At 38.2% G+C, this 27,915-nt stretch overlaps 2 protein-coding genes across 2 annotated transcripts in view; one reads left to right on the top strand and one right to left on the bottom strand.

Annotated features, from left to right (window-relative positions):
* Window positions 1–2,616: 2,616 nt before the first annotated feature.
* Window positions 2,617–15,457, top strand: coch (coagulation factor C homolog, cochlin (Limulus polyphemus)). The gene is made up of 14 exons (XM_085343303.1): window positions 2,617–2,647; window positions 2,749–2,793; window positions 3,351–3,507; window positions 4,820–4,953; window positions 5,346–5,417; window positions 6,902–6,958; window positions 9,003–9,150; window positions 9,717–9,820; window positions 10,674–10,900; window positions 11,816–11,930; window positions 12,384–12,527; window positions 12,610–12,766; window positions 13,127–13,221; window positions 15,285–15,457. Exons 1-14 carry the CDS (start codon window positions 2,617–2,619, stop codon window positions 15,455–15,457), a joined length of 1,659 nt encoding a protein of 552 aa, XP_085199429.1.
* A 6,175-nt stretch (window positions 15,458–21,632) lies between these two features.
* Window positions 21,633–27,915, bottom strand: part of strn3 (striatin, calmodulin binding protein 3) — a 33,500-nt gene continuing 27,217 nt past the window's right edge. The window contains exon 16 of the mRNA XM_085343338.1: window positions 21,633–25,984. Within this exon, the coding sequence (XP_085199464.1) occupies window positions 25,815–25,984 (170 nt within the window). The 3' untranslated portion in view covers window positions 21,633–25,814. The remainder of the gene's footprint in view (window positions 25,985–27,915) is intronic.

Genomic DNA, 27,915 nt, shown 5'->3' with positions numbered 1-27,915 from the left:
CCAGTTCGTCTACTTATTGGGGAGAGATCTCACATTCCCCATAATAATAGATGGAATCACTGGCCGGTACCTCCTAACTTTACTGCGACGCCGGTCCCGGCCCGAGTACCGCGTCTCTTCCTCCTCACCTCGCGGGGGATGTTAGCTTGCTCGGCGGTAGGCAGGGCAGCAGATGCTCCGAGGGCAGGGATCAGCTATTAAGCTGATCCCTGCTGTAAACAATGGGAGGTTGGACCTCCACGCGCTTGCCGGACAAAGACGCCGTAAAAAATGTAATAAAGAACACAACTGTCCATAGAATTCTGAGCTCCATTGTGGGGGGCAGCAGTCCACAATAGAAAAACAAAAACAACAAAGAAACATGTATTAAAGAGAAAAAAGGACTCGGTCAGGTCGGAGCTGCTGATACTGGCTGCCAGCTCGGAGCAGCGCCGGAAATTTAAAAAAAAAAGGGTTGCATTTTTTTTCTAGATATTTTTTACACTTGAAGTTGCTGATAGGAAAAAAATGTTATGGAAAAATTGTGGTTGTGGAATTTGTAATCAGTGGCACTACCAGAATTTTTTTCATAGGGGAGCCACTAAAACACACACAAAAAAACACAATTTCCAGATTTATTATGCTGTTGTCAAATATAGGTTACTTGAAAAATATGGCAAAAAAGAGAGAGCGAAAAGAATTAAATATACCTATTTAATTATCTGCTATTAAATTTGATATCACTGAAAATATAAATAAATATGAAAACCAAATAAGATTTTGAAATCCTTAATAATCTGTTTTAAGCAGGAATAAATAACAAGTCAGGGTTTCAACTCACTGTAGTGTGTTTTCCTCTCTCGTGCACATGTTTATTAGAATTATTACCAACATATGACAGTCTTACCAGGGGTGGCCACTGGGGGAGCCAGCAAATTTAGGGGATGATCAGTGCCTCCCTGGCCCCCCTTTGGTGGCGCCTCTGTTTATAACAAAGCTTAAATGTGGTTTTCCGTCCTGAAGCTGCTGTGATGTAGCTAGCTATTGCACTTTCAATAATTTAGGGCTCCAAATATACTGGAAGCAGCATAAAAAATACAAATTAGAAGCACCACATTTTTAATCCTTTCAGTGTACCTCATGGGCTTTTAAGGCATGTCTTTATTAAACCCACTCAGGTTATTGTACAAAAATATCTAGTGCTATATAAATTGTATTTATATAGCACTAAAGCACAACAGTTATCTCAAGGTTTTTCTGCAGTTCACTCCTCTGCTCCATCTCAGGTTGACCTGTCACTGAGGCCCCTCCTCCCTCCCCCTCTGAAGTCACCACAGTAAGGTGTGTATGAATGTGTGTGTGTGTGTTGTGAGAGAGAACGCTTATTTAAAGGGCTACCTCTCTCTCGCCAGGCGATCGACACCAGCTCAGCATTGTCATTTTACCGCCTGCTGCTCCTTCCAGGGAATAACGTGTGAACAGTCTGAACAGTTTTCCTCAGAGACGTCTGCTGAAGAAACAGTTCGTAAGACTGAAATTCCTGCTGATTCTGCACAGAGATCTTTCTTTAGAAATGACTAACAGGCTGGGTGATTTACATCCATTCAGTGATTAACCAATAACTTTATTTACTTGCTGTATGTTTATTACACCCTCTACTAACTGCTTATCTCTTTTTTTTTTCCATCTTTTTTTAATGTATTTATCGACTGTTTAACCTGCCAAGCTTAGGGATTGGTACTGGCTTGCTTTCTGGCTTCTGATTAGTCCTTGTATATAGGAATATATGGAGCTTACAAACCACTACTGGTTACTGGCTGTTGTGTCATTGGTGGATTCGGTCACAAACAAATTTTAAACGATTTCCTGAGATAGCTGTGGACTTGACATTTAACCATTTACTGCCTCTTCTTCTTTAGTGATGTGATGACATTGTTTTCTAATCTCACTTACGTGATGTGTGGTTCACACATAACTACATTTCTAGATTTCTTACTAATCCATAATTAGCTTGTGGACTGGTTTATTGGCCAAAATAAAATACGTTGTTGGAGCACTTTTAGCTTTGATTATGGCACGCATTTGCAGTAGGATCATGTCGATGAGCTGAATTTTATCATTTCAGCTGTGTCAATGTTTATTTCCATCCAGAGCTGCATTGGTTTTTTATCATCTCATACTAATGATGGGAGAGTCTGACCACTCCAGTGCATCCCAAAGAGTCTCCGTGGTGGCCAGTCCGTGTTTGAAAATAATGTCTCATGCTCTTAGAATCACTCTTTCACAATTTAACCCTGGTGAATCCTGGTGTCTTTCTCTTGGAATATTCTTTTGGAATTCGGGGAATGAGGAATGCAAGGAAAGGAAATGAAAACCTAGTCATTCATTTTGTTCAAGTAGTCAGCTGGCCTCATTTTGGGGGGTAGATAATGTGGCTGAACTTAGACCTCCACACCAATGGAAAGCTCTTGCCTATTTGCTTTATGAAATATAGGTGATGGTTTGTTTTTGGCTGGATGAGCCAGAGGAGGCTGGGTAAACTCGTTTAAAAAAAATACGATTTAAAAATAATACCCATTATTATTAGAGTAACTATATGTAATATCTGTTTTTCAGTATACCGAGCTTGTTGCAGAAATGCCTCAGCTGTCTGTGCTGCCTCTGACAGGTAACTTCTGTTCTTTTTTTTTTCCTTTTTTTTTGCTTTTTTCTTTTCTTCCTTTCTTTCATATGATGACAACTTTGTGTGATCTGTTTTTTCCCCATCAGGCCTTTTGTTCCTGCTCTCCTCAGTACTTGGCTCAGAAGTTAGTGGTGAGTCCTGAAAAATACCTGATTGCCTGACAGCAGATAGATCCACTTAGTTCTCTGGTCACTTTTGTTCCTTAGAATCATACACTGTAGAAAATGTAAAGTACACACACATATATAAATACGTGTCTATTTGTGTAATTGCTGCAAAAAGTAACCAACAAAAAAAACACAATTGTAGTAAAATCACCAATAGCCATAGCTATTTTCTGTTTTTATTAGCATTTTACATATTTTACTTTTTTGTTGTTGTTATTATTATTAACATTTACATTTGATATATGTTTATACTTTTACACTTTATAAATGTTCCTTCCCCCTTTTATCTTTTTAGAAAATTATTTTATAATGAAATTAATAATATATATTAATAGTAAAAGAAATCTGTTTAGTTGTATTCTGTCGTTTGTCTTTTTTTATGTTTCTGTCTGTTTTTAAAAATACTTGGTCTTGCCTCTGGACTAAACTAGCTTACTCTATTTAATGAAGATGAAACCTACTACCTAGATCAAGGATTTTAATGGAGTATTTTGACTGGACATCTTCTGTTTTCCACTCAGTGCCCTATCCAGTGACCTGTACAACACGTGGAGCAGACCTGACCCAGGACACCGTGGTGGTTTTATGTCCACCACAGTGCACACAGTGGAGGATGTCTGTGTTTGGGACAGGAGTCTATGCTGCTGTCTCATCCATCTGTGGAGCTGCAGTCCACAGGTACAGCTTTCCTTTCATATCAGCTGTACCAAAATATGTTTTAATTACATATTATAGTAAATATTAACTGTGATATTTCAGTCTATCACTGAAAACACTAAAACATAATGTTGTACACTTGCTTGATTTTAAAGCTACACAATTAAACCATGGTAATATTTAGAGGACCGTGACGTGGTTGGCTGAAAGGACCGACAGAAAAATAAGCAAAATGGAAATGGAAAAAAAAAATAACAAAAATAGAAAACAAAGTAAATCCTTCTTATCTTCTGATTTTCATTTCCATATTTTGTTTGGAGGGTTTTTGTTACTAGTTTTTCTTTTTTTCTTTTCTTTTTTTAACTTTTATTCATGTATTTATTTAAAATCAGTTTTTTCTCATAGTTGATTCTATTTTGTATTGTTGGTTCATTTTTAATTTTCATTCATTTTTTCATTTAGTATATTGTATTGTTTTGTGTGTATATTTTCAATTAAAGTTTTTTTTAAAAATTTAACCTAGGCTTTTTCAATATTGTGTTAAAGTTCCTTCAGTTTAATTTTTCTTTGCTTTTATTACATTTTTAATGATTAGACGCTCTCCTTCTTATTCAGGGTCTTCAGTCATTTTTTTTTTGTATTTTTTTATATTTATTTATTTATTTTTTAGTTTAATGCAACTTTTTTTTGGTGGTGGAGCTCTATTTGGTTATTTTGCTTTGTGGTTCACTGATTACTTCCTTGTTACTTCCACTGCTTCTTGCCATTGTTTTTAGTTCCCTGTATATGATACTCTTAGCAGCCTTTTCAGAGCATGAACACCTCGTCACAGCGGTGCCGTTGGAGTGAGAATTGTTTTTTCAAACATGTGGATTAGACTCTGTGTTCCGCTGCCAAGATGTGACATAATAGGGAGCAGTGTGAGTCCGGCTGCCTGCTGAACCTTAACAAAACACCAACACCATGAAGGAATGTGCATGAAAGGAGGATTAAGTTCTCAGCCCTGAGTGACCTCCTCATTCCTCTGCAGAGGGCCTCGGTGGCCTACTGAGAAGAAAAATTATGCTTATTCTTATCTTTTTTTCTCCTTCACAGCTGTGTCTTCTCCTTGTCCCATAAAGGTTTTTTTTAGTTATTTATTTTACTATGAAAAGAACTTCCTGCGCACGTGTGTGTTTTTAGACACAAATTTTTTTTTTAACAAGGTCTCGGTCCAGATGCACTAGTTCAAGCTGCATTTGTAATTGACTTCACGAGTAGCAACTCTCATAACTGTTAATGATGATCTTTTTCCACTGTGATAATAATACTTTTATTTTGTCATTTCATACAGAGGTATCCTGGGCCCAGCTGGGGGCCCTGTTAGGGTTCATAGGCTGCAGGGACGGCACAACTACATCAGCTCATATGCCCACGGTATACACTCACAGGCCCTGTCTCACTGGACCGCCTCCTTCAGCCTCACCAGTAGGTGGAGCCACTTTGGTGAATTGTTTTTAATTAAGTAATAATCCAATATGAATAACCTAATAATGTTAATATTTATTATTATTTATTATTATTTATTATTTATTATTGCGAGATATGCTTAAAGTACCTAGAATTGTGATTTCAGAATGATATATACATTATTTTAATATATAGTTATCTGGAGATTGTTTAAACTTATATAGTACTGGAAAGCTTTACCTGTAATTATACAACAGAAAAAATAATTTTATTTTATAAACTGCAAATTAGCAGGGATTAGACAAAACAAAAACACAATTTTTAATTGATTAATATCATCATTTGACTGCAGATGTGAATGATCCATATCTGTCTTCTCCACTAATTATCATACCTTCTGTGTGTTTTAGAGCCCATTAATGTTCCACAGGAGCTGATCAGCGAGACCAGCACCACAGCTCTTCCTGCAGCTGCGCGACCAGGTAAATGATACACACCTTTATATTAGGAATATATATTTGTTCTTGTTCTGTCTGTGCTTTCCTAGTGTCATGACACCACCCTGATCTGAGCACTTTTTCTAATTAACTGTTTCCTTTTGGTAATTCATCTTGTTATGTCTTTGACTTTCTTTTGTCAGATTTTTATTTTCATTAGTATTAGTGGTTAACAGATTTGTTTGGCAAGTGAAGGATCACCGGTTTCCAGCTTGAGACAAAAATCTCCGTTGGGGTTGTGTCAGGAAGGACATCCGGCGTAAAACTCTGCCAAATCAAATAAGTAGAGCAACCCACTGTGACAAGGGGACAGCCAAAAGTGGCTTCTTTATTTGCACTGAGCTTAAGTCAAAGGCAAAATTAAAAGAGAAGCTCATACAGAAGTAAAAGGACGGCATCACACATATACACACATATAAATATATTTTTAAAAAATCCCCTCTCGCCCTGTGGGCAGTCCTCAGGCTCAGGTCCTCTACCAGAGGCCTGGGAGCTTGAGGGTCTTGCGCAGTATCTTGGCTGCTCCTAGGACTTCGCTCTTCTGGACGGGGATCTCGGTTGTTGTTCGTGGGATCTGCTGGAGCCACTTGCCTAGCTTGGGGGTCACTGCACTGAGTGCTTACTACTGGGATCACTGTTACCTTCACCTTCCCCATCTTCTGGAGCTCTTCTCTGAGCCCTTGGTACTTCTCCAGCTTTTCGTGTTCCTTCTTCCTGATGTTGCTGTCACTCAATATCGCTATATCTATCACTACGGCTGCTTGTCCACCACTACTATGTCCGGTTGGTTAGCCATCACCATTTTGACCTCGAGGCTTCCAGGCCATACTCGGCACAGATGCTTCTGTATACTGTACTGACCACTTTCGGGCCATAACTTTCATTATGACCTGTTATTCTCTTTTGCTGTTTTTCCAGCAGATCAGAATACAGATCATGTGAGTATAACTTGATGGTTGAGATAATTACCTGTTTGGCAGGATTAACTTTTTTTCTGCCAAGTAAATGTCTTATTACAAAATATAATTAACCTGTTCCACAAGTCAGACTTTGTTCCACATCATACTTTTTTAATGAGAGAGTACCTAGAGTGCCAAAGTTAGGGAATTTATACAAAGTACAAGTTACTCAGAAAATGCTCTTTGAATGTGTACTGTCCATAATTTATTATGACAGTCCCTTCCCATTCCTATTTAAGCAATAGGGGTGACTCAGACAGGAGATATTCTGAAAATATAAAGGCATAAACACAATAGAACACTGGATATGGATTACTCAACAGGAGTTTGATGCTTCGACCATAAATACTCAGTTGACCTTTATGTGTGTGTGTATTTGAGTGTGTATATGAGTGCCAAGCCCTTAGAAGTTTTAGTTTTTAGTTATAGTAGTGTAAGGATGGGTGAAGCGCTAAGGAATGCATTGTATCAATGACTGTTTACAAAGATGTACAAATGTGTGTGTTGCAGTAAAGAAACTGCTGAAGAAGCCATCAGTGAAAAAAGCCCTGGCAGGTGGGAATAAAGGTACATTGTATATATCATTGGTTATACAGTTCATCTGTATAGTGACAATAAAGGCATTCTATTCTATTCTATTTTATTCTATTCTATTCAGGATTTGTTTCCAAGTATAGAATATCAGTTTGGTAGCTGTTTAAAATCACTCAACAAAAGGTTCAAACAGATGTTGATACAGGTCAGGGAGACATAATTAAATAAGAACTTAAGGAGTGGCCAAATCAACAGTCTGGTAAAAAAGAACCACACTTGCGTTCGCAGCAATAGCTAAAGACCTAATATTTCACAGACTGGGGCTTCTGCTAGATGCTCCCAGCACACCTTCATTACACATTTGAGCACACTAGACCTGTCCCCTGCCATCTGATCCCAAGCTTAAGCTTACAGATTAAAACTTAAATTAAGTTATTATTTTTTATGGTTTTTGTTTACATCAGAGTTTATTATGCATTACTTTTTTTTTTAAAGTGAGCCAGAAATGGGTACAAGACAGTAACTGTAGAACAATGACTGTAGAAGGTGGTTAAATAGAGTTTAGTCATCTGCATATATAAGTATCACATGCACTTTTTAATTGACTGTAATAATTGTGGCAATTCAATTCAATTCAATTTTATTTATATAGCACCAAATCACAACAGCAGTCGCCTCAAGGCGCTTTATATTGTACAGTAGATCATACAATAAAAGATACAGAGAAAGACCCAACAATCATAGGACCCCCTATGAGCAAGCACTTTGGCGACAGTGGGAAGGAAAAACTCCCTTTTTAACAGGAAGATTCCTCTGGCAGAACCAGGCTCAGGGAGGGGCGGGGCCATCTGCTGCGACCATTTGGGGAGAGAGAAGGAAGACAGGATAAAAGACATGCTGTGGAAGAGAGACAGAGATTAATTAACACATAGTGAGTGAGAAAGGTGGCTGGAAAGGAAAAACTCAATGCATCATGGGAATCCCCCGGCAGCCTACGTCTATTGCAGCATAACTAAGGGAGGATTCAGGGTCACCTGGTCCAGCCCTAACTATATGCTTTAGCAAAAAGGAAAGTTTTAAGCCTAATCTTGAAAGTAGAGATAGTGTCTGTCTCCCGAATCCAAACTGGAAGCTGGTTCCACAGAAGAGGGGCCTGAAAACTGAAGGCTCTGCCTCCCATTCTACTTTTAAATACTCTAGGAACAACAAGTAGGCCTGCAGTGTGAGAGTGAAGTGCTCTAATAGGGTGATATGGTACTACAAGGTCATTAAGATAAGATGGGGCCTGATTATTTAAGACCTTGTATGTGAGGAGCAGGATTTTGAATTCTGGATTTAACAGGAAGCCAATGAAGGGAAGCCAAAACAGGAGAAATCTGCTCTCTTTCTAGTCCCTGTCAGGACTCTTGCTGCAGCATTTTGGATTAACTGAAGGCTTTTCAGGGAGTTTTTTGGACATCCTGATAATAATGAATTACAGTCGTCCAGCCTGGAAGTAATAAATGCATGAACTAGTTTTTCAGCGTCACTCTGAGACAGGATATTTCTAATTTTAGAGATGTTGCGCAAATGGAAGAAAGCAGTCTTACATATTTGTTTAATATGTGCACTGGACCAGGACATTTTTGACATGTCCTGGTCAAAAATGACTCCAAGGTTCCTCACAGCGTTACTGGAGGCCAAGGTAATGCCATCCAGAGTAAGTATCTAACCACTCACTATGTGGTTAGATACCATATTTCTAAGATTTTCAGGGCCGAGTACAATAACCTCAGTTTTAACTAATACATCAAAACTGAAGAGTGCAAGCATTAGTCCTGTTTTATACTTAACAGAACTATCTTCCAGCACCCATTTATATCTTAGCATATACACTAAAAGTTCTTATTTATTATATTTAATTATATCGGATGGAAAAAGTCCAAAACACGAGTGTAGTCAGAGGTCAAATAAAATTTAATGAAAGTTATATAAGCAAAAACTGCAATAATAATTATTATCTATAGTAACACTGAACATAAAAATAATCAATGTTGTTAATCTCTGGATCAACATCTTTACTTTTTTGTGTGGGCAGATTGTCAGATGGACATTGCGATGGTGATTGACAGCAGCAGCAATATTGGGCAGCGGAGGTTTAACCTGCAGAAGAACTTTATTGCCAAACTGGCGGCTATGCTAAGAGTCGGACCAATAGGACCTCATATTGGTTTAATACAGGCCAGGTCGGGCACACCACACAGAGTCACTTCAGAAAAATCTTTATTTCTTTCTTTTTACCTCAGCCTTAAACCACCCAACAATGTCATTTATACTAACAAGTCTTGAGAATTGTGGTATTTTGGGATAGAGGTGAGTAAATAAATGTAAAAAAATAAAGGCAACTTGTCAGCCATTTTTATTTTATTTCCAAATAAAAATGGAAAAGAGGACATTTCATTCATAGATGTTCTGTTGACAAATCTCCAACAACTGATGATCAATTGTATCATTTCAGTATTGATCAAACTCTGTGAGGAAAACGTCCATCACTCACAGCTTCAACAATCTATTGAAGACTGCTGAACCTGTGTCACAATTCTGAAAGGAAATCGGGTATTTAATAGAGTATCCAATGGTGTGTTATACTATGCCACATAAAATTCCTTTTACCTCCCTTATGAGTGAACTCGGGTTTATGCTTTTTAAAGTTTAGATTAAAGTTAGGTTTAAGGGCTAGATAAGAATTATTACATCAAAAATGCAGATATATACATATACACTAAACATTTGTCTTCATATGTGCCTGCAGTGACTCTCCCAGGACAGAGTTCCTACTGACTAACTACACTCAACCTAAAGAGCTGTTGTTTGCTATTAAGGAGCTGGCCTACCTAGGAGGAGACTCGAATACAGGTAACACACACTTACACATATCTTGATTAACCTGAATTATAAATTGAAAAGTTAAAAAATACACATCCTGTAGCCCATAGCTCTTTGAAAAGGTGACAATCAGACAAAATTTCCTCATTTATGATCAAATGAGGTGAAAAGAGTAAGTACATGTGATGATTCAGTAGGCTGTAGGATCACCTTTAACAGCATTAATGTCTGTATGACATCAGTCTCCCACATTTTGTGGAGGAAATCTAACCCACTACCTGACAAAGTTCAATTCAATCTGATTTATATAGTGCAAAATCACAACAACAGTTGCCTCAAGGTGCTTTATATTGTAAGGTAGACCCTACAATAATCCAAACTGGTCATCATATCACTACCTCTCTCTCACTACCATCCCTATCACGCTTGCTGCTATCCTTCTGTCAGTAGTTGCCACTGACACTCTTCCCCACCCTGCCTGCATTCCTTTCATCAGTTAGACAAAAAAAAAACAGGTGATCCAGGTGTTTTGTTTCTTTTTCTTTCTTCCCCCCTTTCTCACCGTCTCTTCTCCCCTCTGTTTTTCTTTCTCTCCCTCTCTTTCTTTCATTCTTTCTCCCTGTCCTATCACCCAGTCATGTCTGTCCCGTTTGTAGCAACCGAAAATAAAATAAAATAAATACATAATTATAATAAAGGTCAATCAAATGGACCAATATGGCAAGGCCATGATGATCCACTTGGTAAAATAAATCCGCTTGGCATCTTTCTTGGCCTTAAGACAACAATTCTGATGGCTAAAGATCCAAACGGGACAAAAACACAAAACAAAAAAAAAAAACAGGTAATGTAAAAATATTTATCGTGTTGTTGGTCTTCCTAGGTAAAGCCATCATGCATACAGCAGAGACCTTTTTCTCTCAGGAGAATGGGGGGAGAAGGGGTCACCCCCGGGTGATGATGGTGTTAATTGATGGCTGGCCATCTGATGACCTGGACCAGGCGGCCATGTTGGCCAGAGAGAGTGGGATCAATGTTTTTCTGGTGTCTGTCGCCAAACCAGCGCCTGAGGAGCTCAGCATGGTTCGAGACAAAGACTTCATGAAGAAGGTTCACATGTTATTTGAATTGCCTAAATGTTAGATAAATGTTCATATGTTTCATTAATAAGGAGTGACACTCTAACATGAAATATACTTTAGACTGAATTGTCCCTTCTTGTTTAGTTTAAACTTAAAATGGATACATTATGCTGCTCCTTTTTTTCTTTCATATAAAAACAGTGATGCATGGCTATTAAAAATAGCCAAAATTTAAGATAATGAGGTCAGTAAATGTGCAGAAGATGCTTGTTGTCAAAAGAGAGGATATATTTAATATGGACATCTCAGACACAAAGATGTGAGCCCATCTGCTGTTCAAAAACTTCTGCTTGCAAAAGTCCAGTAAGACTTTGTATTAAGGCCAGGGAAAGGAAGTTAAAATGCTGTGTTTTAGACAGGAAATCTGCCCTGGTTTAAGATAAATAAGGATTATTTTAAACAGTGTTTAATAGTGTCCACAGTTGCAGAGTTGGATTTTTAGTTCCCTTTAAACAACACAAAATCGCATATAAACCTTGTGTAATGTTGACCCTAAACAAACAGCAGTTTTCAGACAGATCCTGTTTTCAGACAAAGAATTCAACTCTGCTTGAACATGTTGGTGTTCAGTATTGTGTCTATGACTCCAGAAAACAAAAAGGACCTGATACAGGTCCTAGAAGTCTGAAACAGAACTGCCTTAGCTGAAAATTTTCCAAAAAGCACAATCTGTCCATCCATGCTCAGCTGGACAACAAAAAAACAACAACAACAACAAAAAAATGTAGCATATGCATGCGGTTATTGAGAGTGGTTATGTGCAGCATAAAAGTAGAAACTTGAATTATTATTTTATTATTTTAGTCAAACCCAAGAGGCATTCATCAAATCACAGTAAACATGTTTTGTATTAATGACAGAATTTCTACCTGTCCTCCTGCAGGCTGTGTGTAAAGACAACGGTTTCTTCAGTTATCCAATCCCCAGCTGGTTCAGCACCACCAAACACATCAGACCTCTCATTCAGAGACTCTGTTCACTAGACGGCCTGCTCTGTAGTAAGACACACCTTCATCAACTACTGTAATGCAGCTGTCAGGAGATACCTTTGAAAACACACAGGTCATGGCCATCACATTACATTTGATAATCAAATATTAAGGTATTAACAGTTCTACCTTTGCATTAAAAACAATACCAATAATTCTTTAATTTTGTAATATCAGATTTGACCAAGAAAAATGAAATAATATTGTTTTCTGCTTGGAAAAAAAGTTTTGAAAGAATTGCTACACTATAAAATATCTTTTGGACATGCAACTATCACATGAAAATACTTTCAGTCTCTTCAGCATCATCTCTTTACAGCTGTGGTTTCACCATTAACAGTATAGCTTTTTAAGTCATTTTGTTTATTACAGAAACAAAATTAATGAATTCATAATATTTACATTTGATTATTTAGATGGATGTGGCTCTGCTGTGACATTGACATAAAATGTATTTTTTAGGTAAAACCTGTTACAATTCTGTGAACATCGGCTTTCTCATCGATGGTTCATCTAGCGTTGGGGATGGGAATTTCCAACTTGTCCTGGAATTCCTAGCAGGAATTGCAAGAAGCTTTGAAATCTCAGATGTGGGAGCTCACATTGGTCAGCTTCACAACATGCAAACCACTGATTATCTTATACGTTATTAATGCTGGTTGGCTGACTGGCTGTATTGGTGTTGTAGGTGCAGTGCAGTTCACCTATGAACAGAGGTTAGAGTTTGGCCTGTCTGACTACTCAAACAAGGACGATGCCATCAATGCTCTGAGAAGGATCTCCTACATGAGTGGAGGAACATCGACCGGTTCAGCCATAAGCTACACCACTCAGAACCTGTTCAGGTAACAGTGGCGCTGTTTTCTTTCTAAGCAAAGCTCTCCACACCTGCAGTGTTGGCAAGTTTAGCCTTAAAAAATTATTTTATTCATTATTTTATTGAAACTGCAGGGCCTTGCAATACTTAATGAGATAATTAATGATAAAAAAGTGTTAATCTTTGTCTTTAGAAAATGTAATTTTATGAAAATAACGCTAACATTTGTACCACAACAAGAGACAGATGTCAGGTGCTCTTAAGGTTCGATCTAAAATACTCAAAAATGGAAATACTCAAATCAAATTTCTGAAAACTGTGTTTACATTCTGCAGGTTTTTTTTTTTAACTGTATTAGAAGTTACACTGTATTTGTTGTTTATGGCAGACGAACAGGACCGGGTCGCAATTATCTCATAGTGGTGACAGATGGCCAATCATACGATGACGTCAGAGGCCCAGCAATGGCTGCACATAAGCAAGGTATGTGTGAAAACAATAAATGAAAGCTATTTGATGTTACTACTGTAACATCTGTAACTGTAACAACTGTAACAACTGTAACTGTAACTGTAACAACATCGTTACTATTTTAACTACTCTGGATACGCTGGATACTGGACAGGAAGATCCCTGTTGGACTGCTAAGGAATGGAGTCCCATGGCCTTTGCTACATGCCCAAGTGCATCTCTTGGGAGTAAGCTATCTTCACCTGAAGACTTCTCCGTCATTATGATCTTTGTTCCCTTTCAAGGAAGACCACTTCTATTCCAGCTTTACTGATAAGTGCTACAAGGTCTCTGTCAGCAAGAGCATTCAGTGTCTCTTCTATAGCTTACCAAGCTGAGCTAGAGTGAGATTGAAACTAGAAGGCAGTATATCCTCAAAGGTCCTTGCCTTTAAGGCTCCCTAAAGTGCAGGCAGCCGGCCAGGCTGTAGGGGGTCCAAAGAATCCATGGACTAGCAGTCTCCCCAGGCCAGACCTCAAGTTGCTCCTCCCCCTGCTGCTGCAATCAAAATGAAAAAGAAACGGCTGGCTTGACAACCTCTCCCCCTGGCTGCTCTGCCCCAACCCAGCCCCGTTCCAGAACAAGTTCAGTGGAACACGTTCCATGCAGGGTCAGTGACTCTGTTTCACTGGAAACAGAGTCAGTGTTTGTAGTGTTGTTTCACAAACATTTCACTGACATGTTTTGTATTCAAAAAGTCCAAACTGAATGTGCTGTAACTGAGTTTAAGAATATGATCCACCCACTGTTATCATCTTTAATGCCCTGTACCAACACAGAGCAGAGCAGCTACCCGAACGCTACTCCCACAGAGGTCGGTTATCTTGTTAATAATTTTACCTCCTCGCTATGTATGACACTGGATACTGAAGTCTGTGAAAAATAGAGCCTCAAATCAGAAGTACTTGACTCCCTGGTATAATTCTCAAACATGTAGCCTAAAGCAGATGGCTCGTAAGCTGGAGAGGAAATGACGTGTCACAAATTTAGAGGATCATCATTTAGCCTGGAGAAATAGTTTGTTGCTTTATAAGAAAGTCCTCCTTAAAGCTAGAACATCTTACTATTCATCACTGATTGAAGAAAATAAGAACAACCCCAGGTTTCTCTTCAGCACTGTAGCCAGGCTGACAAAAGGTCAGAGCTCTGTTAAGCCAACCATCCCTTTAACGTTAACTAGTAATGACTTCATGAACTTCTTCACAAGTACAATTTTAGCCATTAGAGAAAAATTTACTCCTCGTCATCTCGCAGATGTAACATTATATACAGCTACTTTCAGTACCACTGATATTTATTTAGTCTTTTTCTCCAATTGATCTTTCTGAGTTAACTTCAGTAATTACGTCATCCGAACCATCATCTTTTAGATTCCTACAAGACTGCTCAAAGAACTCCTACCATTAAAAAATGCTTCAATCTTAAATATGATCAACCTGTCTCAATAATTGGCTACCATAGCTCTTCAAGCTGGCAGTAGTTAAACAGCTACTTATAAAGCCATCTCTTGACCCAGCTTAGCTTATAGGCCAATCTCCAACCTTCCCCTTATCTCACAAATCCTTGAAAGAGTAGTTGTCAAACAGCTAACAGGTCATCTACAGAGGAATGGCTTAATTTGAAGAGTTTCAGTCAGGTTCATTACAGCACAGAAACAGCTTTAGTGAAGGTTACAAATGATCTTGTTATGGCCTCTGACAGTGGACTCATCTCTGTGCTTGTCCTGCTAGTGAGGTCTAGCAGCGTTTAATACTGTTGACCATAATATTGTAGAACAATTAGAGCATGCTGTAGGTATTACAGGTACTGCACTGCAGTGGTTTGTATCATATCTGCATAGATTGCAATTTGTTCATGTAAATGGAGAGTCCTGTTCACACACTAAGGTTAATTATGGAGTTCCACAGGGTTCATTGCTAGGACCAGTTCTGTTTACATTGCTTCCTGTAGGCAGTATCATTAGAAGGCTTAGCATTCATTTTCACTGCTATGCAGATGACATCTCACTTTTTCTCCTGTTTCTCCTTCCCAACCAGGCATTACCATCTTCTCAGTGGGCGTGGCGTGGGCACCCCTGGATGATCTCAAAGCGATGTCATCAGAGCCAAAGGACAGCCACACTTTCTTCACCAGAGAGTTCAGCGGCCTTTCTGAGTTTATCCCACTAGTGGTCCGAGGCATTTGCAAAGACTTCACTGAGAATAACTGAGAACACACACAAGGGTTTGCATTTCTTTATTTGTGAGGACCCTTACCTCGTCGTTCATCCTCATTAGAAAGTACTGATTAAAGTCACATGAACGACCATTACATTCACATAAACACTGTCAGAACAACACGCGTATCTACAGTGACAAAAGTTTCTACAGCAACATCTTTTATATATCTTATTTCTTATATTCTTTTACACTGTGTACTCAGACATGTAAAGAAACAGATATATTTAAGGACAATGGATTTTCCTACAATTTCCTACACAAAGTGTCCAACACTTGTTTTTTTGTGTGAGTACAACCACTTATTTAAATTTATAATCTCTATTAAATCAATTATGTTACCTGAACTGATTTGCTCCAACCGACACTTAACAGCATACTTTAACTGATATTGTTTGCACCTAAAGTATGAAAACCCCACAACCTATATAGCTCTCTATGACATTCACAGTTCTCCATGTAACAGTAACAGTAGTTCTAATTGGCTCTCATTTAATAGTCTAAAAGTGAAATGTGCCTTTGTAGCTTACCGATCTCAAATCATATTCTCTAAAATAAATCATGAACATCCTCCTAGCACATTATAACAGTGCAATGATTCAAAGTTTCACGAGCTAAATAATGACTCAATGCCTTAAAAATACACTTCTTATAAAACTTGCCATTAGCTAAACCCGTCATAAATTCAATAACATATATACATCTGTATATATACTGTACACATTTATTTTCAAATACAGAAAACACATTAATGTACATAAAGGTCTCTTACACATTAAAATGTTAATTCTATTTAAATTTTTCAACAAGCTGTTGGAAAATCATTCAAAAATCAACTAATTAATAACAATAATTAGCTGTCTGTATGAAAATATCAGTAACTCCTCACAATGACAAGTCCAATCTGAAGCCATAACCATTGCAGTGTGTAGCTATAAAAAAAATTAAATTTTAAAAAAGCTATATGAAGGCAGAAAACAACATGAAAGAAAATTGCTAAACAATAATCTTCGATCAGGTATGATTGTTTAAGAAAAATGCTAGCTTTGTGCTATAAAAGTTTTAAAATAGGTTTTAGCCATGGAGGGTATAAGGAATATATTCATAATCCATGGAATACATTGAATGAGGCATTATAATAGATTTTGAGCCCAAAATACAATCCCCATTGTTAATTTACATGAAATAGGCCTTATAATTCTGAGTAAAAAAAATTCTTTTCAAAGGTTACTTTGTAAATATGTTTTTTATATATATCACGGGTAATCCACTAACAGTAGTTTGTACATTCATGTTTATATCACAAAGCTGCTAAGAGATTATTCTGGAATATTTTCTAACAGCTAATAGTTTGTAGACAGAGCAGCTCTCCTGATGAATGTTTGTCTTGAAAAGCTTGCCGGGGGTGAAAGCTTTGCACAGCAGTCATTTCCTGCAGGAAGGTGTATAAAATCCTCAATTTTTTTTTTCTTTTTCTTTACTTTGTCTGATTTGTGGCATCTGATGATTTCAACTTTTTATATAGACTAACCCATGCCCTTAACTCCATCTCACAGCCTTGCTCCAATATGATCACATGACTTTTCTTTTGGTATATGTTTTACCGGTGATTGTTTGTTAAATTCTGCCAAACAGAAATAAAGTCTTTGGTCATCTCCTATTTGCATTTGACATATTTTATTTAACCTATAAAGCCATTTGGCACGTCTGTTATTGTTCTAATATACAAACTGTGTAGATGTCTGTGGATTTCCTTAAGGTGCAGTCTCTTTCTCTGTAATATCTCATTAACAAGGACAGAAGTGTTGCTGTGTTTACACCTGTACACCTAGACACATAAATCTTTTGGTTTATGTCATTACTTTAGAAAAATATCATTTATTTAGCTTTGAGCAAGACTCAGAGCAGGACTACCTGTTTTTTCTCCATTATGATTAAAAATCTGCTGTCTGAACAACTACAGTTTTAAAGGTAGGGAGATATAAGAAAATAGTGGCTGAAGTAGCTTGTTTTACTAAATTTATTGCATTTTGTTTGCCAATTTTTGCATCTGTTTGCATTTAGTCTTTGACAGATTACAAACAACATGTTTGTAAGTTGAGGCAGGGTGCTAGTTTAAAAGAAAGAAAGAAAATGTTTCTTTTCACCAGTTAAGTAATCATCATCATTTCTGTCACATTTAAAATTTTGCCATATTGGATTTTTATATCGAAACTATATTGAAGACAAAAAATTCGTCTGTAAATAAGTTCGGAAAATTGTGCTTGTTATCATCACAAAATCCCCTCTGTATGGAATCTGACACTTCATCTGTCAGACAAGAGATCAGTTCTTCTAAAAATGTCCATATACTCAATTTACACAATTCTAAACTGAGGAAAGAATTGGCCAAGTATTTTTAAATTGCGACTCTTTGATGGAAACATTTAACTGTATTTATTTTCTATATTTGCCAATAGCTGTTTTCACACCTGCTCCACTTGCCTGTGTTCATGTTACTGACATAGACAGGGCACCATCTGGTGGCCAAAATATAGACAACAGGAAACAATGAGGAACAGAGACGTAAGTTCATTTACTGGAGTTTCTTCTTTATTATTGGCTGTTGCTCTGTTAACAATGTAGCTGATAGCTTGTTACCTCAGCAACATGCTAATCCAGTGATAGAGGTCTGTGTCTCCAGGGACACTACAAACAGGAGTCTTCATGCTTTATAAAATGTAGCCTAATGTAAATGTAAAGCCCTCTGTGTAAATCAGTAAATAAAATAAAACACTTAGCTAATATTTTCATTAGAGTGTGAATGTGTGTGCGGATGTTGCATAGAAAGCACTCAAGCTAGAAAAGTGCTATATAAGAACCAATCGGAACCCCCCCAAAAAAAGAAAATTGTGGAAAAGGTTTTTTGGTCATAAATTACATAGAGTTGTACATTCTTAATGCATGAAGTGAAATATTTTAAGCCCTTTCTTTGTTTGAATTTTGATTATCACTGTTTGTCTGTGAAGGTTCTCAGTCATTATCACTGCTTATAATTCATAAAAATTCTAAACTTGGTAAGTGAAAATTATTAGGATAAATGTCAGTCGAGTTCAGTAAACGGAGAAAAAGGAACACGTTTCCCATCTTTATCTTTAGATCACATCATCATATCATAATCACACACTTTATCAAAGATCGAAAGAGTCAGCTATTAAACCCGATTCTTTGATCCCCATGGTAGAACAGAGAAAACCCGACTCAGAGTGGTCAAAACATTTATATTTCTTTATCCAATCATCTTCCGGAAGAGAGAGCCCTGCACAGCCCAAAGCCAGTTGCAGAATCTCTAACATTAGAAGCTAAAAATGTGTCTCATACAGGTGTTATTTTGGTACTTTACACGTCACACATAGTTTTGATACAAACAACTCCTTATATGTTACTAGTTTCTCTTTTTGTCTGGGTTCCTGTTTTTATTTATATGCTTGTATAGCTCTACACTAACTTCCTGTTTTACAGTCTGGCTGAGCACTTAGTTTGAGTCAAAAGTGGCCTTGCTTTACAAGCCTTTATTACTAAAATACATAAAACAATATAATCAGAAAATAAGCACTAAGAATATATGTTTATTCCTTAACACAGCCTCAAATGAGACTGCAGGAAGCCATCAACCAAAGAGCGAACTGACTGCAGACTGGTCAAGCTGCACAAAGTTGCAGTGAACCTGATGGTTCCCTGTTTCCTGATCTAGAAGATGGAGATTAAAATTCAAGATTAATTCTTAAATAAAATCCTTATAATGTAGTCTCCTGTCTTTATGTGTGTTTTTGGTTTCAAACATTTCAGTTGAAACTGTTACATTTCTAAAAAGCAAAACCAAATCTTGTGGTCACACAAAAGAAACAGGACCTGAAACAGAGAGGCTTTAAGGGACACCAGAAAATCCGATATTCTAACCATTAAATACTCACTGAAACATCCATCCATCCATCCATTCGCTTCCGCTTATCCTTTTCAGGGTTGCGGGGGGCGCTGGAGCCTATCCCAGCTGTCATAGGGCGAGAGGCAGGGTACACCCTGGACAGGTCGCCAGTCTGTCGCAGGGCCAACACACAGGGACAGACAACCATTCACACTCACATTCACTCGCACATTCACACCTAGTGACAATTTGGATTTTCCAATTAACCTATCCCCACAAGCTGCATGTCTTTGGACGGTGGGAGGAAGCCGGAGTACCCGGAGAGAACCCATGCAAACACGGGGAGAACATGCAAACTCCACACAGAAAGACCCCGGCCTGGTGTTGGAATTGAACTCAGGACCTTCTTGCTGTGCGGCAACAGTGCTAACCACCGTGCCACCGTGCTGCCTAAATACTCACTGAAACAGTAAAAAAAACAAACAAAAAAAACAGTACCTAGATGGGGGAAAGGCTGATCCTGGTAAACTGGGACAAACTACAAGCTGAAGATGTTATCAAGGAAATTGCTTCAGGAGCTTTGGATAAAAGTATCAGAAGGACGTTTGTGTGCTGATGAATACATCCAAAGTAAAAAATAAATCACAATGGCAAAACACCAGACAGAGAGAGTACAGGAAGAGAGGGAAAATTGATTTATCTGACTTTTAACCCTGTGTGGATTGGAGATAATCCCCCAAAATAAATTCAAAGTGCTACATCGAGTTCTTGTTTTTTAAGTCTTTAAAGATGTATAATATACAATCATTTCACCCTGGAAAAAGAGCAGTTCAAAGACATTACTAAACGCTCAAAATTACCATTTATGCCCATGATGAGTGTTTGTGCCTTTCTGATTCACATCCTGTGAATCAGATCAGATCCGTCGCTATTTCACCTGGTATCTGTGTATAGCAACTTCACAGCTGTGGAAATTTTACTGACGCTTTCGATTGAGATGAAATTTTACAAACGACTTTTTCATAGATCAGGTTAATATGATCACCGGTTTATTCTTCATTTGTATTGTCATTATTGTTAAAAACAGAGGAAAACATGATGCCTGTGCCTGAAGATTACCACTGAATACAGAGCTAACAGATCAACTGAAGATGCCTGTGTTACAACACTCCACACCACCATCTCCCACCTTGAACAACAGGGGCGTCACGCCAGGCTGCTCTTTGTTGACTTTAGTGCTGCCTTTAATACGATACTCCCGGACAGACTGATATCTGCTGGATATCAGATTTCCTTTTACCACCTGCTGCTGGATCAGACTTTCTCTCAGACCATGTACAGAGAGTTAGAGTGGGGCCTCATCTTTCCCCAGCCCTTAGCCTTAACACTGGCTCTCCACAAGGCTGTGTACCGAGTCTCCTGCTGTACACATGACTGTGTCAGTACCCACCCAGACACTACAGTAAGTTTGTAGATGATACCACTGTGGTGGGGCTCATCTCTGGTGGTGATGAGACAGCATACAGAGTTGAGGTTCAGAGGCTGTCGGATTGGTGTGCAAACTACAACTTGGACCTCAATATCACCAGGACAAAAGAGCTGGCAATCAACTTCAGAGGCAGGAAGTCTTTGCTGCAGCCGTGGACGTGGAAAGGGGGGCCAGCTTTAAGTTCCTGGGTGTGCACATAGACACAGACCTCTAATGGAGCTTAAACACCTTGGCGGTTTTAAAGAAGGCCCAACAGCCTCTCCATTTTCTGAAAATCCTCAGAAAGGAGCTGCTGATCGCCTTCTACTGTTGCTCCATTGAAAGTGTGCTGACATACTCACACTGACGTGAGACAGTTTCCAGTTTAGTTGTACCATCGCACTAAGTATGACTGTCCAATGACCAAAAAAAAAAAAAAAAGAAAGAAGAAGAAAGTTATATTATCTGAATAAACAAAACCTCTGGCTTCCATTAGTGCAAGTCCTCCAACACTAGTACCTTACATCACTTTAGGTGGTTTTACCACCTGACATTTGATTTATCGCTGCCTGAAAATGAAACAGCACAAGAAAGAGCAGTCACTGTAGCACCTGTGCTGTTGCTGTAGAACAGACAGCAAAGCTTACAGACAAGCGTTCCATTGCTTAAATGTTGCAATGACTAAATTTGATTAATTTTAATTTGATGGTATATGGACCGAAGGAACTCCAATCTATTGAACACACCGAGTGCTTTCCTACAGAATGAAGAGCAGGCAGCAGGTGTTGTACAGGTACACAGTTTAATAGTTATTATAGACATTTTATGTACATTTCAACAGCTGTATTCTATGTGGTACAGCCTTTAAAATCTGCTGTTCATAGTTTGTAAATAAAAAACAAAACACAAAACTCATCAAATCTCGCAAACAGAATTTTTTTTTTTCATTTTTCGGAAGACTAAAAAAAATATTTTATTGTATTAATCATGCATTACACAAACGAGAGTTACACAGTAAACTGTAGCATTGGTGAAAATAAAAGAAAAAAATTATATAATAATAAAACTGTGGATCGTAACAAACCAGAACAACAAATTAGACTTCCCCCTGTGGGCCAGCCAGTGAGACAGCAGCTTTTCAAAGATTGAAGCGATATGATGGAGGCGGAGGAGCAGAAGTCTCAGCCTGAACCAAACAAAGCTGTAACTTCACCTGTTCACACTCGAACTGAGCTCGTGCTGCATTCAGGTACCATTTCCCAGCTCATTAAACCAATTATTTGCCGGTTTGTTATTGGAAGTTGGCCTTTAACTGGAGCAGCCCTGCGTTCAAATCTGTGTACATCAAACTATTCTTTGCCCTGTTTGAGGACAAAACTTGTTTTTACATAAATTAAATTTGCTTATTACTAATCAACAAATTTTAAAAAACAAAACAAAGCAAAAGAACCCCCCACAGTGACCACTTTATTATAGGTACCTAAACACGGATGGTGTTTAGTACAGCTGCCTTGCTGTAAGATCTGTCTTCACAAATATCAGAATATTCCACTTAGTGATAGTGTCAAAAATGCATACTTGCATGTGTAAGAGTGTGTACACGTATACAAATGAGTCAGTTCTGTGGGTTCAACATATAAAATGTGGAACTCTGACACAAGTGAGTGTACAGAAAATATAATTTTAAAAAAACTACTTTTGATGGGTCAGAATATTAGAAACACCTCTCAACCTGATGAGATTTTGTAGTTTATACCCATGACCTCCCTTCAGATGATAACAAAAAAAAAATTACAGCCATATCAAAATGATCTTTATGGCAGCTGTATTATACTATAACAAACTGCTCATGTGTACAGTGTACACAACATTTTAAAACTTCATTTCTTAAAAAACAAACAAACAGAGCTAATTAGATGCCAAATATATTGACTGTGAGGAAAAGGCATCATTTCAGCAAGTTGTGTATTTGTAGTTCAAGAAGTTCTCACCTGTAAAACCTTTTTGCTATGACCTCACGTCATTTTATCCAGTCTACATAAACAAGGTCATATAAGACTGGCCTAGGAAGGAGTTGGTCAGGCTTTTTTTCCCCCAGTGATTTTATCGGCTGCAGTGACAAAGACTAGATACTGCAGTGTAAATTAGAATGAACAGAATGACTTAGTAAGCATTCGGCACCTTGCATTTATTCATAGGTCTGCATTTGTATGCTTGGATTACATTTTCTATGCAAATTAATTTTGTTTGTACATTTCTTTACAGGACATAATTAGTTCTGTCTTACACCAGCATTAAGTTGGCATATAAATGTAACTTTCTTATGCCAAATAAGTCTTTTAAAAATGTAACTTTTTAAAACTAATTCTAGCATAAGACAAAGCTAATAGTTAACATGCCAAGGCTGTTGTGTAAAAGACGCAAGGGTTTCACTGTGGAGTAATTAAAATGTATCTTGTGCTTGGAGTCTTTCAGTTGATGATATTGGACTTGCATGCTCTACCCTCTGGAGCAAACACCTTATCACTGTGATAAGCTGCTGTTTCACACTGGAATGTGTGCCATGTTAGACATTAGCTCGAATGGACAAATGTATATTAAAGGTTGATATTTAACATCAGGACAGACACTAACAGATACAGCTGACCCTCTCCTCAGCTGTCTCAACACTCAGCAGCAGCAGTTCCTGTGTTTACATGATCTGAGATCAGGGCCCAAAACTGAAGCCAGACGTCCTGACATATCAGACTGAGGTGAGGTTTTTGGTTGATGGGTCATCCATTGTGGCAGTAACTATATTGTGGATTTTTAAAAAGAATTAAAAAGGACTATAAAAACTAGATTTGTTTTACACAAACAAAAATATGTAACTACAGTAATGCTGAATCCTCCGCTTGTTACACTGTTAAACGTGGGGCTCTGATAGGCCCAGCAGGAGGCTGAGGTCGGTGAGTATTAACCAAACTTCCATTCTCACCAAAACATTCTCAGAGGCAAAAACAAAATCTGATATTAAATCCATTCTGTTTGCTCAAAACATATTTCTTCTTAATTTTTCCCCATTTACAAACTGTAAAACTTGCTTTGCAGAAGTTTTAGTTCAGATTTAATTATTAAAAAGTGAAAGAGAGAAAAAAACAAGTTCAAACATCACATGTTCTGTTCTCAGGTTGACGTTTCTGAAGGTTTAAAGGAAAAATCCCCCTCGGATGTGACTCCAACATCTGATTAACCTCCGGGCTTTCTCTTTAGTACAGTTCCTCAGGCAGTCTTAAAGCAGGGTTTAATGTGGCTAATATGATTTCACTGTCACTAAACAGATGCTGAAATTGTTGTGACAGGAGGAGTGTTTCCATGGACACAAGTACCCCTATTCTGATCATACTATGGATGATACATAGAACAGCTTACAGCTTCCTGTGTTGGGACACGGGCATCTCGAATAATGTCCACCAGTGGAACAGCTTAGATGTTGTATGATTATAAATTGGCAAATGTTTTTTGAGCAGCTAATTAAAATGCACTTTAAACTCATGCACATATGAATTAGACTACACACAAAACACTTGATTACTAGGTATTTTTGCAACTTGGAAATCATTTTGAACAGGCCAAACGTCTAAAATCAACTTAAATAGCTGCTACTTTTCAGTGTTTCGGCATTTAAAGATTGATGATAGTCTATGACATAGTTCAATTTTTTGTTTCTGTGCAGGTAGCTGTGTGACACACACAAAAAAGATCTGAACAGAGACGCTCTTCTCCACGTAAACACTGTGAAGAAGCAGTGTGTACAAAGCACAACAAAGACAGTACAAAACTGTACTCAACTCGAATTCTTTGCTACTCTATATTTTTGCTAGTTCAACTAGTGGTTAGCTCTACTAAATGGATTACAGTAGGAGAAAGTGCAGACTTTGGAGACTCATTAGAATGCTCCACTCTTGGACATTTCTAGCTGTATCACCTCATGTGAAGTGTCAGACTGGGAGAGCAGACTGCTTAATGCACTACAGTTGTGCTTAGATTTGGTTTCATATGCCACTGAAGCTTCAACACCTGGGGAGTAATAGAGCTTTTATAATGTATAACAAACATAGAGAAAACACTGGCAGCCAATTATAACTGTTCGGGACTGCAAGCCTGCTCTGAACTGCCTTGAAAGTAGAGTTCTTTAGAGTTATTGGAGAAAAATTAGCCAAATGGGGGTGAATTCAATACAGATTCCAGGCAACTTCTCACGAGGGCCATTTTTCGAGTTGTAACTGTCTCCACTCAGACATGCCTGAACATTTAGCATTGACTCAGCATTGAGTCCAGTGGGACAGAAAGAGAAACAGGGGAAAGGTGCAAAAATGTCCCCACAACATGTAGACTGTAGTGCTACGATTCCACAGTTTAATGTGCTACATTTGACCGCCGTATTACGATGCTAAATGACAACAGTAAGAAATAAAAGAGCGATGGGTTAACTCATCTAGATGTCAGGCTGCTTTCCTTGGCCAGCTCTGACCAGGTCTAATTTTGGGGGGATTTTTCCTTTACGTCTGCCCTCAGCTCCAGCTCTTCTGTCTGGGATCAGGAGTCACAGTAGTGTTAGTGAATAGGGACAGGCATGTAGTGTCAAAGCTACCTTAGGGATTTGTGAGGGGCCAGATGGGTTTCAGGCAAGCTGCTCCAAGTTGATCATTAAACGCGTTTCTGCTGTCACTTAGCTGTAGGGAGATCACACCACTCCACCTCTTAACTTAAAAATTTGTGTAAGAAACCTGTGTGTGTTTGTTCAGTTGTCCGTTGGAGATTCTCCAGTCTTTCATATTAATATATATTCTGTGTTCAGAGACCTGAACAGACCTGAATCCTGTTTGTGTACAGACTAGCCCCTCTCTCTCTTTGTCTGTCTCTGTATCCCTCACCTCGAGGTCATCTCCTCTTTTTTGTTTTCTTTTTTCTGTTGTTTAAATCTTCTCTTCCTCGTCTATACGTAGACTCTGGCAAGGGCGTCGGCTCCAGCGGAGGCAATGTAGGCCTTGGAGGGGTGGAAGGCCACGTCGTAGATGGCCTCCTCGCTCTTCTTACGATGAGCTGTGATCTCTTGAACACACGTTTTACTGTCTAGGTTCCACAGACGCAGAGAGCAGTCGTGACCTGAGGAGAAGAAAAAAATGTAAGCCATTATGTCAATGTTGTTACAAAGTAATTTAATTGCACAAACCAAACTCATTTCCGTTTCTTTTGACTTGAGAAGTGATAGAAACAAACGATTAATGTTATATTAAAATCTTGAATGCACTGACAGTTTTGTCATACAGTTGCCTTAACTGCCATAACATGAGCAGAAGCAGGAGACTTACGAAGGCACATGTGCTTAGTTCCTGTGATCAAAACTGACCCTGCGCTGAGCCTAATCTATCTTAGCTGCTACCTGGACTAACTGCAAACTATCTTATGTACATAGAAAGTGAGTGAAAGAGGTCAGCTAATTAATCTCTAGCTCTCTGTGCTTAAATAGCTGTAAAATTAGCTTGCTCTGTAATGTTTCAAATTAACTACTGCCAGATTTGTCTGCACAGTGTCTCCCAACCCTTTGGAGCCACGGCACATATTTCACATTAGAAAAAAATCACACAGCACACCATCAAACCAAAAATGTCACAAAAAGCACATTGATAATTTCCCCCCGTGCATCAGGCAGAGTGGAATTGGTTTGGTTTGTCCCCAGTGTACCTTTTTTGCTTTCTGACCACTACTCATGTTAGGGCCTTCATCTGGGTCAGAATTTTCTCCAGGGCCCAGGTCAGATTGACTACTTGTTCTTTTCAAATATTTATCTATTGCTATTACGCACTGCATTGTCTCATTCACAGCATGACGGTTATGTCATTTCTTCTTCGTCTTCTGTTTTACTGGCAGTTGGCATTCTATTTAATTAGAGTAGGTAGTTTTACTGCCCTCTAGTGGAAGAGAATGTAATTCTCCAAAAGTTGATTTTGTTCATCTCTTGTAGCGTTTACAAGAGATTACAATAGAATGTAATTGTTCTGCCCGTTACTCACACCAGTCATTTAGAGTACTAATCAGGTGGAACCAGATAATCTTTCACGGCACACCTATGTGCCGCGGCACAGTGGTTGGGAAACACTGGTCTAGCAAAGGACAGGAACAAGCTACAATGCATACATAGCCATATAAGCACAAAGCATATCATCTCTCATTTCTAACATTTTAAGTATCAAAAAATTAAGAGAGTGAGAAAAACTATGTGAACCTTAGTGCTTCCAAACCTACTACGCCATTAGGAATCAAGAGAGTAAGTGGCAACCAGATTCTGCTACTCAGATGCACTTAAGTAATTATCAGTGAGTATGAGAACCTGTGCAACAGGAGAAGTTCTTGGCAGTTTGAAGCTTTTAAAAAGATGATATTGGAGAAGAAATTCTTTCTGCCCTTCAGTTTGGGAAGGGTTATAAGGAGACTTCTAAACAGTTTAAAGTCCAGCGTTCTGAAGTGAAAAAGATTCTAAAAGAATAAATTAAGCCCATAAAGAAATGTCAACAACCCACAATGAACTGAACCAATGTTTAGTGTTATGCCACACACTGTCTGTAATAATAATGGTATAAATGTTTACATGCACTGTAGCCGGGCTCTCTCAAAGGATAAAAAGCTAACATGCAAGGAGCAGCTAGGCAGAAACTGAATTCACCACTGACATGCTGTCATCCTTAAAACCTTGATTAAATATTGTTGAACACGCCAATATATTGGTAAGGCGATTTCTTAGTATTGCCAAATAATTTTAATTGTTCTGCTGATAACTGAAAAATAAATAAGGAAGGAGAGACAAAAAAAAAAAAAGACCGTTCAACCATGTTAAGAGGGTTGCCATTGGATAGTTTGTCCACCAGACTGCAGTATGCTCGGATCAGCTGGTTGCCGTTTCCCAACAGGGAAGTTGCAGTTGGGCAGAGCAAGTAATCCAAGACTTCTCGTGTCAATAAAACAAAACTATTTTTAAATTTCATTTTCATACAATCTTGGTAAGGACTCAAATGATTACACCTAACAATTTTTAGGGA

The sequence above is a fragment of the Diplotaxodon limnothrissa genome, linkage group LG19 (genome assembly GCF_057381915.1).
Source record: "Diplotaxodon limnothrissa isolate DT_005_m linkage group LG19, D_limnothrissa_male_GT1.1, whole genome shotgun sequence".
Classification (NCBI taxonomy): domain Eukaryota; kingdom Metazoa; phylum Chordata; class Actinopteri; order Cichliformes; family Cichlidae; genus Diplotaxodon; species Diplotaxodon limnothrissa.
The sequence above is the reverse complement of the archived record's forward strand: the minus strand, read 5'-3'. Positions and strand labels throughout refer to the sequence as shown.